Source organism: Tyto alba, unplaced genomic scaffold (genome assembly GCF_018691265.1).
Source record: "Tyto alba isolate M040663 unplaced genomic scaffold, T.alba_DEE_v4.0 Super-Scaffold_41, whole genome shotgun sequence".
NCBI lineage: Eukaryota > Metazoa > Chordata > Aves > Strigiformes > Tytonidae > Tyto > Tyto alba.
In genome coordinates, this window is record NW_024881317.1 from 10583494 (window position 1) to 10600203 (window position 16710).

The 16710-nt window shown below is 35.7% G+C and overlaps 1 protein-coding gene across 3 annotated transcripts in view; it reads right to left on the reverse strand.

Annotated features, from left to right (window-relative positions):
* Nucleotides 1–16710, reverse strand: part of EFL1 (elongation factor like GTPase 1) — an 81006-nt gene that overhangs the window by 15076 nt on the left and 49220 nt on the right. For all 3 annotated transcript variants that reach the window (XM_042804151.1, XM_042804152.1, XM_009962435.3), the window contains exons 16-18: nt 14138–14269; nt 10910–11057; nt 3459–4462 (exon numbers count right to left, since the gene is read on the reverse strand). In XM_042804151.1, the coding sequence (XP_042660085.1) occupies nt 3459–4462; nt 10910–11057; nt 14138–14269 (1284 nt within the window). The remainder of the gene's footprint in view (nt 1–3458; nt 4463–10909; nt 11058–14137; nt 14270–16710) is intronic.

A 16710-nucleotide genomic window follows, 5' to 3' on the forward strand; every position in this document is an offset into this window, starting at 1 on the left:
ACCTCCTCACTATTCCTTTGACTGAACTTCACCTTTACTATGCACAATAGTCTTCTTACTGCTCATGAGGAAATTGAGGAAATACTTAAGATTCTGTATTTTAAAACACACAAAGATTAAGGCATTCTGAAGATAAGTCACTGAATTTGCCACGCATGTACAGTCTCTCTTAACTAAGCAATTTCAAGTCTATGGAAATTTCAGTGAGTTGAGAAAATAGATACGAAGGGGTCATATCTCAGCACAGCTCACAATTCAGTAACTGCTTAAACACACACATTTCAAAAGAGCATCACATCGTGGTCTCTGTACATTTACTGTATATGTATTACACACTATATATTAAAGCTATTTGTTAACGCAAGTAAGTTTAAAAACACTTTATAGGATATTAGTATTATAACTCAAAATATTTATTTTACTATTTCTTGTAAGTAGGATGTAGAAAACTTTGCACACATATTAATGAGATAAGTAAGGTAACATTTATCACAAAGCACTTCAGATGCATATACTCTGGCCATAACTCACTGAAGATTATTCTTTGAAAACATAAAAGCCAGAAGACAATTTATAGCTTACTAAATGGTTTCTAGCCACACGTATTTCATCCAAGCAGTCTGGAGTATTGCTTCAATTAATGTTATCATAAAGAAGCTATATAAGGTCTTCAGTTTTACCACTATGGCAGACTGCAATATATTGAAGAAATACTGGTTCTACCTCTACACTAATCAGTTGAATGGATTTAGCAGCATCAATCACCAAGAAATACTGTAAGATCTTCCTATTCAAAATAGTTAAAACAGTTATTTTGAAAACATGATACTACTTCAAGAACAGCTGCAAGGTGCTGCAACATACAGAATAAGTCTGTGCATACTAGACTCACTTTAAATATGTATTAAGTCCAGCTCCTTAAAATATTTAAGTCCTGTTCACCACTTTACTGAAGGATACTTCAGTGTGTCAAGTGACAATGCTAAACAACTTCTGTATTCCATGCACATTACAAAAAGCGAAACTTTGTACTGGAAAGAAATACTGTGGCAGGACAACAGGATCATCATTTTCAAGAGCCCAAGGGTCACCATAAACTTAACAGGGAAGGAGAAGCTGCTCTTCTGTTTTAGAATCTGCATGTTTTCACTCACACAACTGAGCCAGAGATAATACTATGAATTGATGTGAATTGCCCCCTAAAATGCAGTGATCTAAAATTTTAATAATGTTATTAAAAACCCAAAACAAAAAAGACATAAGAATAGCTATCAAAATCCAAAACCAAAAACTACAATAGAGTCTGGTAAAGATCCTTCCCAATGAAGTTTCACTGACATCAGCAAAGTGGAAAGACAGTCTAGCTTTCAGTCTCCAGAACACAAAAGAGAGAACAGAAGAATGCTCAGAAGGTAGGAATATAAACAGGCAAAAGCTAATACTAATTAAACCTGTGATGTTAGTTCAGAATATTCTTCAGCTTTTGGAAGTTTACACAGAACTTCTGTAAAGCTGGAATGTGTAAAAAATGGATTTTTCTAGTGAACTAGCTGTAGGAATGAGATACTGAAAGTATAACCTTACTGGGAAACATTGAGTGTATGCAGGACCCAAGCCTAAACCCAAGGCCCATTACACTGGACATGTATAAGCTTGCAACACATTTCTGTGTTCCCCTCTCCTTGCTCCTCTGCTCAGCTCCAGTTCAGTTTATTTTCACTGTCAGAGAAGTCTGACAGAAAAAGCTTTATATACTGACACAACAAACGGAAAAGAACTAGCTTTCTCAGAAGTTAACATCTTAGAAACAAGCACTTTAATATGAAGATATATTAAACTCAGATGGGTATCAATGTATGCAAGACCAACTGAAAGAATAAAGTTACAAAAGCCAGTGGTTTATCAGATAACAACTGCCATGTCTTAATGGATAGCATGCATACTCTTTGCTTCCCCTAATGCAATTGCAATTTATTAGCTTAAAACTCCATAATAAAAATTAAACCCATGAATTTGTAATGGACCAACTGCATGTCCATGGTTATTACCACACAACTCACATTCATTAGACTGGACTAATTTGCTTGAATGTCTGAGTCTGAAATTACACACATTATATATGTGTGTATATATATATACACACACACGTACAGATATATACATACATTAGAAAGCCATATCTCCATTTGGTTTTATGGCATAACTGCTGAGCTGATGCATGTTAATTACATCACTATAAACAATCATGCTTTTTCAGTAGTGGGCATTTTCAAAACCAGCAATTTATACAGTGTTTTCGTGCTTTGAAAATCAGTATCTTGGTTATAGTTTGAGGCAGCAATTCAGAAGTATTGTGCTAATGGGCTCCTGGAAAAGTAATGTGTAACATTACAAAGACAGGCATTCTTACATGTTAAAAAATAATTAAAGATGGTTTAGAAAGCAGAAGTTCTATGTGATAGTAAGTTGTAGTTTAGGGTAACATGCTAACAATCTTATCGCAGGACACCTTTTACCAGGCCTACCAGAACCTCCAGAAAAGAACAGGATCATGCATCTGTACAAAACAATTGCTCATTGAAAGGCATTTCTTTTCACTGCATACAATTGTAAATTTTGCTCTTTGGACCAATTTCTTTTGTATAACTTCTATCATTATGCTTGTGTGCACAACAGATGAGATTTTTACAACAAATAACCAAATCTTTAATTATTGTATGTGGGATATACTATAATTTCTGTCATGATTAGTACAGTCAAAGTAAATCTGCTGATAGCTTAAATGCAATGGAAGTTAATTTTAAAGAAAATCTTAGTGCATTGGATCAGATTCAGTGTGCAAGCAACTTCCATGGAAAACTCCAAGAACAAATGTTAGGGTAAGTTAAGTGGTGTTGTAAGTCATAAAAACAAGTTTAAGTAAGTGTAAGTGTTAAGGTAATATAAGTGACACAAATTTGGTATGCGCTGGGTTTGCAAAGTGAGCAATTTGCATGCCAGAAGGATACAGATGCTACTAAAAAAAAAAATATAAAACACCACCAACTGGACTGTAACAATAATTTAAGATACTATCTTTTTCCTGATGTTACTTCTATATTGGTTATTATATTAAGTTAAAAATATGATTCTGCACTCATCTTACAAACAGGATAGGTTCCCTCATCTCAATATTGATATGCATGTTTACTGAGGTTGATATTACAAAAACTTCATGAAAAGGCAACATTTTGTATCTTAAACTTCCAATTTATGTGTATGCTTCAGATATGCAAAAAGAATGATAACTTTTCATTCAGAACAGTATAAATACTACAGGCATCAGAGAGCCATTGTACAGATCTACTGGAGAACTATAAAAAACTTCTGACAAAGCTTTTAGTCAATTTACACTTTCTGATTCACTTTGGAACTCAAAAAACCAAATTCTTGATAAAGGTTTATTTTGTCTGTCTTACCTAAAACTTCTGCAGTAGCCATAATTTCACATGTGTACATTGCTGCCATAAGCCTTTGTGGTTTTGCTTGCAAAGCATAACGACAAGCTTCCTTCATGGTGGCAATCAGCTGCCCAGAGAAGGGACCGTAACAATCTGCAAGTGAAACTTCTCCCTTCTGCCTACTCATTTTCTCAGGTGATTTTGAAACACTTTGATTGCTGTCCTGGTGTTCATTTGCACTGCTAACTTCATCAGTGCAACTGCTTGTTAGAGTAGTGTCTTCATTTCGTTTATGTTCTATGGCATCACATTCTCCTGAATCCTGACTACTAGTTGACAGCACCTCTCCAACCTTATTTATTTCCCATTTTTCCACTGTAAAACAAACACCCATAAGAGGTTCTTCACACATGGGACCTGAAAGCGTGGCCAGCTGAAATCCACTTACTATGCTGTTGTCGAAGTCTCTGTATTTACTTATGTCTTTCATAGCATTTCCAAGGCACTGCCACACAGACCTTTTATAGCCCTCAAAATTGTATAACAAAATATTAGGCCCACATTTCCGTGGTCCAAATGACCAGATCTGATCAACAGCATTTCTCCACTTTCTTCCCTGCAGATTTTGCTCCAACTTTTGTTTGAATTCCTTGATCCTATCCAGAGTCTTCTGATTTATCTCATGAGTTTTTTTATCTTCATTCATAGATGTGTTGAGATGCTCCATAGTTCGAATTAAGTCACTGTTTTCTTCAAGAAGTCGAGTTACGTGCTCAGGAAGTGGCACTGCTCTTACGCTGAGAGTAGCTTGTTTATTCGGAGTAGATATTGTAACAAGCCCATCTGAATCAACCTGAATTCCTTCTGGAATTTTGTTTTGGTCCTCTTTTGTTTGGTGTATGACAGCAACTTTCTGCTGTTTTCCTATTTCTTCATTCACCATATCAACTTTTGGAGGTCTTGTTATTGTCTCTCGGAATGGTATAATAGGTGCTGATACACTAATCTGTACCTTTGCAAACCTATAAAATAAAGTTTAAAAATTAGTTTAAAATTTTAAAAAATACTTTTAAACTTGTGGGTGAGAGGTATGGCAATGGCCTTAGCATGAAACAGATGTTCATGAATAAATCTGACTGCAACACAGATTACTAGGTTTTCAAACTCAAACTCTTAAAAACTTTATGTAAAAAGCAGCATTGCCTCAAGTCTTCAGAAAGATTTGGAAAGCAACTGAAGAAAGTAAAAGAAAAAAAGCATTGCTATGCCTCTGTGTAAATCAGTGGTTTACCCATATCTTGGAAACTACACTGCTGCTGTTATCTCCCCTCAAACAAGATACAGTAGAACCAGGAAAAAAATTGAGAACTAGGATGTTCAAAGGTATGACAGTAGATGCAGCTTTCAGGTATTTCAAGGATACAATAGAGGTCTACAAAATGAAGAGGGGCTTAGGGACAGCTGATCAGGATTAACTGACAACCAAACCACAAGTCCTGAACTGAAAACAATTAAGGCCCAAGAAAGCATTATGGTTATTCTGGTTTTCCTTGTCTCCAGACATCAGCTCTAGGCCACACTGCTGCAGACCTGATACTGAGCAAGATGGACACTTGATTTGAACCAGTACATCTGCTCATACAGTGAGATGCTCTGAAAATATGAAGCACTGGGAAAGCTGAACGGGCTTTTGTAAAGAAATGTGGAGCCAAGGTTCTATAACCATGTGGGTTCAGATCGGGTACTCTCTGCAGCGAGGAGCACTTGGAGAGCTGATACTCCCATTTTCTCCATACTCCTGGCACAGCAGATTCAGATCTGCAGACAATACTGTGCTGCCCATGTGCATGAAACTAGCACTGTGGCACAGAAACAGGAGGAGCATTAATGTAGGGAAAAAAAGCGCCCCTGGTGAATTCATATTGTGATGAGCCAGTAGAAACCTTAACCGCTGTTCTCTCTGCAAACCCAAAGGATCATTCGTATTTGTGATCTTGTAGCAAATGTAAATATACAAGGCATTGTTCTGAAGATAGAAGACAGTAAGTGGATACATTGTAATGCCTTTAAGTTGGCTTTAGGAAGGGAACAAATTTCAAGTGAAATAGCTACTCCTGAGCATCACCAGATAGGGACACATTTGTTATATAATTATGCCAGATAATTATTTCACATATAGACCTGTAGTTAGTAGCAGCCTCTTCTCTGCTGTAAAGCAAAATACAATCCCTCTCCTTCATACATCCTAAGTAGCTATATATTCTAGTTGCTTCAATGAAAATTCAGTTGTTTTTTTTTTTTTAATGCATTTACTTATGTAACTAAAACATAAATAAAAGAAAATATGGCAGATAATTAAAATAAATTGACCATTAACTACAGACAAAAATTGAACTATCAATTCTTCACAAAAAAACGCTATTATTTCAGGTCATTAAACGCTTTTCAGTTTGTTGGAAGAGTTTATACTGGAAGATTCCCAAAGATAACAGAATTTCCTAATGGAAGAAAGCAAACAAATTTTTAATGCTGTGTATGAATCTTATTTTTGGACTAATTAAGAAAAGGTAAATAAAATAAACGGACCACAGAAAGCACAAAATAAAAGGGGGTATGAAACAGTAGGTGAAGATTTTGGTCTTCTTCCGAACCAAAAGAAAGGAAAAAGTCTTACCAATGCAGTTCAGCCTGTTTAACTAATTTATAGTCTGCTTTGCAGGAGTGCTTGTGATTTTAAAAGGAATTATTTGGGGTCAAGAGTTGAAAGATACAACTTAAGAAGCTTTCTTTTTTCTTTTCAACTAATTTGGGAAATACCCTGCACAGTGAAGAAAACCTGTGTTGGAAATAAATCATTTAGGAAAAAATAAGTAACTACGGCAGACCAAAATAAGATAGAATGACAGAAGTTTCAACAATATTGTAGTATTGGCATTTATAACGGTGATAAAGTGTGATTATTAGGGAACTGATATATTGTTCTCTGCAATGCTATTAACCAACAGCATTTTTTTTCAGATTAGTTTGTATTATTAATTATTTTTCTTGAAGTGAGTACTCTGCAGGAAAACTTTCACTGTATTTTAGAAGGTATTTCACCAGATGAGGAAAATTAATTATTAGTGATTAAAATTTTCTGAAAGCTTCACATCTTTGAGTATGCCAATGTGTTATTTTACCACCCAGCTAAGAAGTGCCAGATTTGTTAGCTCTTACATATATTTAATAAACATCTCTATATTTATTCATAAAGGATCACCTGTCTTTTCTTTAAGTACAACTTTGTGACTTCAAAATATCCTGTACAGTATTTTATCTATTTACTGTAATCACAGGAGCTGAAAATCGACAGTGGCAACATGGCAAAACCCTGTTTTTTTAAGAACTGTGAAATGGTGTTTATTAAGTGCATATAATCAGCATCTTGTTCAAATAAATTCAGCATTTAACTCAGCTGAAGATACTGGAATGTTGAAAGCTTCCCATCAGACCTGGAGAATAGCCAGTATTTTTCACCACATCTGAAGGGGAAAAACTGTAGTCTCATAGCAAAATCTCCTAGGAAACACCTTGTTTGGAAATGAAACATTCCTACCACTGGTAAAATGGTAATCCTGTTACAGCTTTTTGTAACACCACTTTCTAGCTATATCATCTATACAAATTATATTTTCTCAATTATTATCTCACTGCTAGAATTACAACCTGTGGTATAGCAAGCTAGCACCAGATCAATGGACAATAGGTTTTGATTTATCGTTTCGGTATGAAGGTATAAAAATAATGTTTGATACTGCCAGCTGAATTAGGCTGTTTTTCAAACACATAGAGAAAACAAGACCATAATTAGAATGACCTTTTTCTAACTTCCAGATGTTATTTACCTGTATTTATAAAACATTCCTGCTAATGTATGTTTATGTAGAACTATTTTATTATACAAATGGAAAGTTAGTTTTTGGATAAGACACCGATCCCTGTAAAGGAGGTGCAGTTAGGTCTTCATGCTGCTATAGTTTACATTCAAAACCAAAATTAATGAAAATCGTGTTCCAGTATGCATGGCTTAAAGGATGAATTACTTACATGACTGCTTACATGGACATCTGTGAGGCTAACAGAGTGCATTCAGGAATACTCCAGCTCTATTTCATTCTAAAGCTGAAATATTTTGCTGTAATCAGTTTTAGACTAGGCACTATTCTGCATCAAGTCTCAGTTCTAATTAGTAGTACCTGTAGCTTAAAGCTAGTAGCTGACTAGCTGCCTGCAATAAAACAACCATAACTACAACCACCTGAAATCATAGGTACTGTTATCCAAGCAAACACAGATCAAAGTAACTCATCAGTTTTAATCTATATAATTTGAGCCTTGAGAAACAACCAAAGGCTCTGCCTTTCACACTGTGGACAACATGGACCTAGGAGCTCTAAAGCAACTCACCTGAAGTACTTCACAAGTCCGGAAACAGCGATGATTAACATTATCTCTGTTTCCCTGTGATTGGTAATCTTGGTGTTTATCCTCTTTTACTAAACCTTGCACTAAGCCTTCATATGAGATTCACTGCATCAGAAATTGCTCTAAACCAGGTTATTTTAGAAGCTATTAGTCTAAACTCCAAGAAAAGTGCAACTCAAAGACAAAAAACTCAAGATAGGATTGTGTCTGGATTTTTGTTGCAACTAAGCATGAATAAAAACTGCCAGAAGTTATTACACAGAAAATGAAAGCGAAGCATTGCTTTACTCAGGCAACCAGCATTAAGTTAACAGAAATAATTTTGTCCTTTGGTCTGATAACAACTATCAGTTTCATGGTATACAGTGATGCTTTAAAGTCAGCTGAAATACTTTCGGCGTATGAAATATTATGAGTGATGGCAAGAAAAAAGGACAAAGGATTTATTACCTTTATCTGACAGAGTCAAAGTTCAGAGTTGTGTATTCTTCTTAACCACTCATGAGGTCTGAGCAGGTTCTTTAAATGACAACAAAAAGACTAGCTAAAATTTCCTAAATTCTGGTAAATTTTGGTGGAGCGATAAAAAGGTTGTAGAGGAAAAGCAAATGTAATTGTAAGCTTTCCTTTTAGGGGACTCAAACCGAGGAGATCTATCCTTTTTTGCAGTTTTTCCATGCACTTGTATTATATTAAAAAAAAAAAACAAAAAACAAAACACCAAATGAAGAACCCCACATCACTACCACCACCATCTTCATTCTCTTTGTTTCTCATTCTGAACAGGGTAATTTAATCCCCTCATGCTTAGTATTTGCAATGCTCTATGGACAGAAAGTTCTAAAAATTTCTGTTGTGAAATGCAAAAAAATAAAAAGTTCGAAGTTAAAAGGTCTCATTTATTACTCTATTCAAAAAGAGCTAATTAGGAAGAAAAAATAAAAATAAATTTAGGGAAATTAAGCAGAACATCCGTATTTAATCATTCGGATAAACATGCACGACTCTGATCTTTTATTTGTTTCCATGTCTCTTCACATTTTTGACAATAAGTATCACTTGAACATAATTTTCTAAATACACACTTGCGGTGCTAAAATTAAATATGTGTCTTTGGAAAAGTTTGATTAAAATCTTGACAAAGACACTTCAGTGTAGTTTCAACTCAGCAGAACCTCCTCAGTTTCTGTAATTACTCTAAAAATATCCACTCTTCAAAACCCAGTTGATACAATTATGATAGATGCCAAGATCAGAATCCTGCCCCACTACTTCAAGTGCAATTTAAGCATTTTGAATAACCTTCCCCAGTATTTTGGGGGAAAAACTTGCGGGTCACATTTTAAGGGTATTATATGCTGTCTCAATCCCTAGTCCACAATTTCCTATTCCAAACTATGCGTGCTTAGAAGCTGTTGAAGATTTGTACAGAAATACATATAGAGGTAATATAACTAACATTTCAGACCACAACCTTTCTTCTTCACGCTTTAATAGTTAACTGATGCAAAATTACCACTGTCAGAACTCACAAGGAATCCATGAGTAATTCTGCAAGAGAGGGATGCCATTCTTCCCTTTTCCTATCACAAAATGGGGAGAGAAGGAATGGAAAATTCTTGTCCCATGATCTAGTATGTGAGGGATGGCAGATAAGATATGCTAAGTCCTCAGAGATGGCTAGAAGAAACATGAGCTAGTAAACAAACTCAGTTCCCAACAACTTTTGGTACCCAAGTGAGAAAAAAAGGCATCATGAACCCTATGTCAAGTCCAAGTCGGTCAATGGTGGGAGCCCTGCTAGTCTGTGACCTCAGCTGTTTCTTTTTTCTGCTTACAATGCCACAGGCACAGATTGTTTATGTGCTTTTGTAATTTGGACAAAATGGTCACTCTTAACAGTTTATAGTTCTCTTAACAAAAATCAAGCTAAATGACAACTCAGAAAAATTATGTTTACAAAAGAAAAGGTTAGGAATGTAAATATAGGGACTCCTACTAGCTGCTCACTATAATCCTATTTCCCCACCCCATGGCTTTTTTTTTTTTTCTCTCAGAATTTGAACAATGAGATTTATACATCTTGCTGTGCAAACTGCAGCTGACAACAGGGACAACCAGTTTTTCTCTATTTAACACATTACATTCAAATGAGGTGTATCAATAAATAATACTATGTTTGTAAAAGTGGTGAACATATGTTGCACTAAGTTGTAATCAAGATAACCATTAAAACATACAACCAAATTTACAAGTGATCCAGTCTAACTTCCATAAGAAGTGACTGTTGTCTGATAATAACCGGAATGAATATGGGTACAGTAAGACAGACATTCAACCATCTATCATCAGGTTTGCTTTTTGGTCTAGAAAGCAAACAACAGTAAATGCACGTAAGCAGAAGTACTAGAATTTTTTTAGTAAATTACATTATAGGAAAGGACTGTTTCAGACAACTGTTTTTCTACCATTTGAAGAAACTGTAGATGATACTAAATGTATGAATTTATGCTTGCAGAAAATACTACTCATGAGTAAAAGAACGGATTAACATGAAAAATCAATGTAAATGTAAATTAACATTTAAAAAGAAATCAAAGAAAGAGAATAGAGTGTGCACATACAATTTTGATCTTGTTGCTTTCTAATTTTTGAAAGTTCCTTTTTCAGACATGATTCCCCTCACAGGTTTTTTTTGTTGTTTTGTTTTGTGTTTTGGTTTTTTTTTTTTTTTTACAAATGGTACATTACATTCTTAATTGGACTCCTGAACCTAAGTGCTTAAAAGGTGTATAAGATGTATAAAAGTGATCAGCTAGTGACTTCTGCCCAACTGCAGGTAATTTTATAGCTACGAAGAAGCACATTTATGATCCAATGGTAAAAACTGTTGGTAGATGAAGTTCCTGTATTACCAGAATATAAATCAAAGATATGCATCTGACAAAGAAATACAACAGACACCTACTGAACTAAAAATATTTCTTCCTCCCTGCCCCTCTAACCTTTCTTTCAGGTCATCCAAGCAACGCTGAAGATGAACTTCTCCCGCTGTCACTAGCACATGCTCTCCTGTCTCCTGGATTAAAACTTGGACACACGGATCAGCTTGGTTTAAAAGCTTCATTCCTCTGACCAGCTGAGGCATATCACCTGATAAAATAAGATAATAAATAAAGTAATATTGAAGAAAGAATAAATGAAGTAAGATATACTTAAGGTGAGAAACAGTAACACTCATTTTTATGGAAGTCTAAACACAAATACATATTTTAGCAATACTTAAAAACTTTCAGCTAAGTTCTGAGGTGTTTCTGTGGGCAAATTTCTGCTTATAAGTTACAAAGAGTGGTATGGTTTAAGAGCAGCAAGTGAAGACATAAGCTATACTCATAGTTTGTCAGCAAGAACTCATATACTGATGATAAAATTCACAAAAATCATAACCACGGTATACATCTGAATGGATTCCACATTTTTGTTTTACATAATATTACACTAGGTTTAATATATAAAGCTAACTATTCACTATGACTATGTTATCTTGCTTCCTGTATACAATTAACTCCAGATACAGCTCATAAGCAGCTGTAATAAAAGTAATATTATCAATATGAAGTGATTAAAAATTTCAGAATTTCACTCTTAATTTTCACAAATTACCAAGAGATAAACCTTTTTTATTTATTACAACTATTTAAGGTCATCTTTCAATAAATAATTGTATTTCTTCGGAATCTTTCATGGCTAAGTGTAGCAACCTGTAAACTGCTAACGCTTAAAATATTCCAAAGTCATAAATAATAACATTATCTTTACTAAAATAAAAGCAAAGATTATTCCATATAGATTACTTAGAAGGCATAAGAGCAAATGAAGCACAGGAAGGATTTAAACTATACGGAAGCCACTGAAAAGCCTTAATGAAATTACAACCTGAAGACAGGGAAAAATTGGGAATGTGAGAGCTTTTCAGTGAAACAAAACACAGCTGTCCCTAAAATGAAGGTGTCTACAAAGAGTTGCCTTAAAGTTAATGAACAACCACAGCTGAGTCATATTTGGCTAAATTACAGCAAAGGTATCCATAAACACCTCATGTCCGCAGCCTTTCATAATTAATATAATTTTAAAAAAAAATTATGATTCCTTTTTCTTATTTAACATATGGGGTAAAGAATACCCACAGGCTTTCTAGGAATTCATATTCATATTCAGAAGAAAGATGTCGTGGTTTGAGCCTGGTTGACAACCAACCACTGCAGCTGGTCACCCTCCCTTCCCCCTCCCCACCTGGGAATTGGGGAGGGAATTAGAGGGGTGAAGGGAGACTCACAGGCTGAGATAGGAACAGTTTAATAATGGCAATAAAATGAGAACAATGATGATGATAGGAAAAAAGGGAATACATAAACAGGCAATGCACAACGTAATTGCTCACCACCCGCTGACCAATCCCCAGCCCGTTCCCTGCCAGCGACCCCGAGATACCAAGATCCCACAATCGCAATCCCGGAAGTGAGAGAGAGAGAGAGAGAGCCCCTTCCCGACCACCCCTCTATACAGTGAGCATGACGTGCCATGATATGGAATATTTCATTGGCCAGTTAGGGTCTGGTGCTCTGTCCGTGCTCCCTCCCTGCTCCCTGTGCCCTTGCGCACGGGCAGGACATGGGGAGTCGGAGAGTCCTTGAAGTCTCGGTAGCAGCTGAAAACATCAGTGTGCTATCAGGATTCTTCTCATACCAAACCCAAAGCTCAATCCAAAACACAGCACTCATCTAGTCCCTGAAAAGGAATATTAACTCTATTTCAGCCCAAACCAGGACAGAAGAGTAACATCAAACTTGTCACTCACTTGGAGACTATTAAAAGAAATATGATATTGTATATTTAATGCTAAGCTTGTAAGGGTATAACAGAAAAGCATCCTTGAAAACATACAAAAAGTAGAAAAACCACAGTGGTAGTTCATTTGGCAAACAGTTGAACAATGACTTTCAACGTCATCTTACACATTTAAGCCCACAGAGAGGGATGAATAGATTTTCTTCTTTTATTTTAGAGCTTATGGTAACCATACAGGAAGATTCTGACATGAATGTGAAGACACACAGCAATTTTGTAAAGTATACATAGGGAAATAATTGGTATTTATTTGAGTCATCCTTCTAAATAAGCAGATGCAGTTTTGAAGTAGGTTTGCTGTGAAAATCCAAGGCAGCCAAATGTGACAATGTGCTGGGGCCACCTCAAGTCTATATGCAGTTCACTGGACAATTAATTGCTTTCAAGCTGCGCCTATAATGGCCAAGTCTTGCTTGGCTTCCAGGTACCACAAGCAGCAGCTGATTTTCAGGAAACTTTTGCAAGTGTAGCTACCTTTGAGGCTTCTGTCCTTCTAACAAATTTAGTTCAAACCAGATTCAGAAGTTACCAGGGAGGAGAAATTACACAATGGTGTAAGAAAGTTATAGCTTCATTTACTTAAGGAAAAAAAAATTATCCCCAAACCAGCCAGCAGTTCTAGAATTACATTCCTTTAACATTTTCTACTTAATAGTACACTCAGTAGAACCAGTAATTTCCAGTACTTTCAAAACTGCTTTAACAAATGCAGGATGTACAATATGTGGTTATCTGTTATTCAGACATGTGGGACAAGTAAACTGTCCAATCACTTCCTAAAAAACATGTAATCTTAGTGTTAAGAGTATTTCATAACCGAACAGAAAGCTGGTTATTTTGGTTCTACTAGTACTACAATAACAAATGGAAATTGGACTGAAATTCGCATAGCCAGAGACATACTACTTGGGGAGGGGAGCAATCAGTCAGAAGCAGTACTGCAAATTATACAACGAACTTGGTGATACAGCATAAAAGAATGTTAGTGGAAGCCAAAAACCCAATGATACACTTACCTTCACAGTAAAGGAATACTAAACATTCAGCACCAAATAGTGTTAACTGTAGAATAGCTAAATCTGACCATAAAGGGCACAACAGGGTCTTCTGCATCTCCTCACCTACTGAGACATGAGCTAGCCAGCTAGAAGAATTCACAAGGACAATAAAGTATGGCCCTCTAGGCAACACATATATTTGTTTTATACTGGGTCAGTCTCTGATTCAGTGAATAGATCATAAACTAGCCAAATCACTAAGGGTGGGAAGCCGCATTGCTACCACACTGAATTTGTGCTCCTATCCCCATTCTCCTTTAAACTTACTTGGATGTTTCGGTTCAACAGCCACCCGCACAATCGGTGTAGCTTCAAAGTTGAGAGGTGTAAATGGTGGACAAGCTGGTGACGTCGACAGTGTTGCAGACTTTAGCACAACATCTTGCAGGCCCCCTATTCCTAACAGAAATTGGAAAAAGAAAAATGAAACAACAAAAAAAAACATCCACTACCATATTAAATAAGACTAAAACCATGATCACCAAGCTAAAAAAAGCTGAAGTTATTCTAATTACAAAAATCAGATTCAAAAATTCCTCACTGTTCATATAAAGTATCTGTTAAAATATTTGTGCATAATCTGGGTACTCAAGTCTCTGGTGTGACATCTGATATTTAGTCTCACAGTTCCCACTGTATTCCTTCTGTATTTTAAAAAGGCATGTTTATAACCCTGAAGAACAGAAATGACAAGAGGACTTTTTCCCCTTCCAACATGTCCAGTCCTTTGTACAGCTCAGACTTATTTCTGGTGGTATAAATTTAGAAAAATCTAGACTGCAAGAGCCCTCCAATGGTCTTCTAGACCAACCTCCAGCCCAAAGCACAGCTAACTTCAAAGTTAGATCAAGTTGTTCAGGGACTTGTCCACTCAAGTTCTAAAAACCTTTATGATGGAGACTGCACAGCCTCTGTTAGCAAGCTCCTCCAGTGCTTAATGACTCTTATTGTGAATAATGCCTTTTAATTTTTTTTTTCTTCCCTACCCCTCCCATCCCCCTTATTCCCATTTGTTATTCCCTTTTTCTGCAACTTGCACCTTGTAAAATTTAATTCATCACACAGTAAACTATTAATTCTAATCCTAATATATTTTATAATGCTGGCAAGTTGGAGAAAACCGAACTTAAATTCTAGTGATAAGAAAAAATACAGAAAAAAAATATTAGCTACAAATCTGCAAAATAGCTGCTGTAAATCCATATTTAGTCTTGGCTGGTGGGCTGGCACATTTAGGACAATTTGAAATTATTGCCTTCAAATTCCTAACCAACAGGACATCATTTGTAATTTAATCAGAGCTATAAAAACACTACCAGAAGTGTTTGAGTAATAAAGACAACATATAAAGCTGATATTGACATATACAGTCACTTTTCCTGATTCGACTTCAATCATAAGCAATAAGCATTGCAGTACTTCTAATGGAGTATAAATTAAATGCATATGTAATTTCTCATGAGAAAACTAAAACCTTTAGGTCATAATCTATACCTGCTTAAAAATCAAATTCAAAATTTTAGAGTGCAGTTTATTTGTGCTCCTTCTTCCTCATTCTCACCTACACGGTCAAGTAGTGATAAGCAGAGTTGTTCTTAACCCCAGCTTCCCACTACCACCCTACTACTTTTCCAGGTTCTCTTTTTGGCTTAACCTCCATTATTTGAGGCCAGAAACAAAGAGGATCGGCTTCCACCCTATGAGATCATGAGGGAGTTTAAATTCTGAAAAGACAGTCTGCTGCAGAGTTATCTGCAGAATCAGGCTGTTCCTACAGCTCTGAAGGCTGAATGTCTGGCCAGTAGTATATGCCAAAACTCAAAATGTCGCTATTTAAGAAAACCTGCCTCAAAATAACTGGAAGCAGAACAACATTCAACAGCTTTAAATACAGGATAGCAGATGCTGCAAAGAAATAAATCCATATAAACTCTGTTGCACCTGACCTATGACCAGCATGTATTTCCTCTTTTTCACTTATTCAACATGTGGTTTGAATGAAAAACAAATGCTGGATCATCACTACCACCAGGGACTGAGAAAAGGGATGGGTCCATTTTATTCTGATCTTCTCCAGCTGGTAAAAGGAAAATGATTTAGAGTGGGAGGTGAACGGCTTCTCTTCACGGTGTAATGTGAACCAGAGAAATCAAGTTACCAAATCTTACTTCACATAGACTTACCCTTTTCTTAGCACACACTACTGTACTCTTACTACCATAAAGAAAACTTAAAGCTCTCTGCTCTTTTGTTTCATGTTTGAAGGTAAAAATACGTGAATTATACTTGTGTCTGGCAACAATACACTAAAGATAAAAAAATCTGTCAGTTTTCATGATACTCTGCTAGGCTTACAACCCAAGTGTTTTAATTGCTTAACTTTGTGAGGTAGCATAGAGCAGTGTCCAGTCCTGATGAATCTATTTAATTTACAAATTCTTAGTAACAAGTGTTGACAAAAAAAACCCAGAAGGATTAAAGGTTCTTGGATATTTTTTTTGCATAATATGAGTAAGTAACAGCTAATGTATTTGCTGAATAATATTAGAGGAAGATGTAACATTACTAATTCCAAAGTACCACATGACATATCAATGGAAGAATTCTACTAATTATGCTGATACGTAAATCTTAAACTTACTCATTATTGATCTCACTGAAAATTATACATACTACTTGAGTACACAAATCTCAAATGTGTATTAATATGTTAATTACTTGAATGGACTTAGAAAAGACACTCCAAAATTAACCTTATAAATATGCCTCCCATTTTAAGATCAGTATTGTCCCATTCAGCCCATGAAGAAAACATCACTATAAACACACCCATTTCTTTT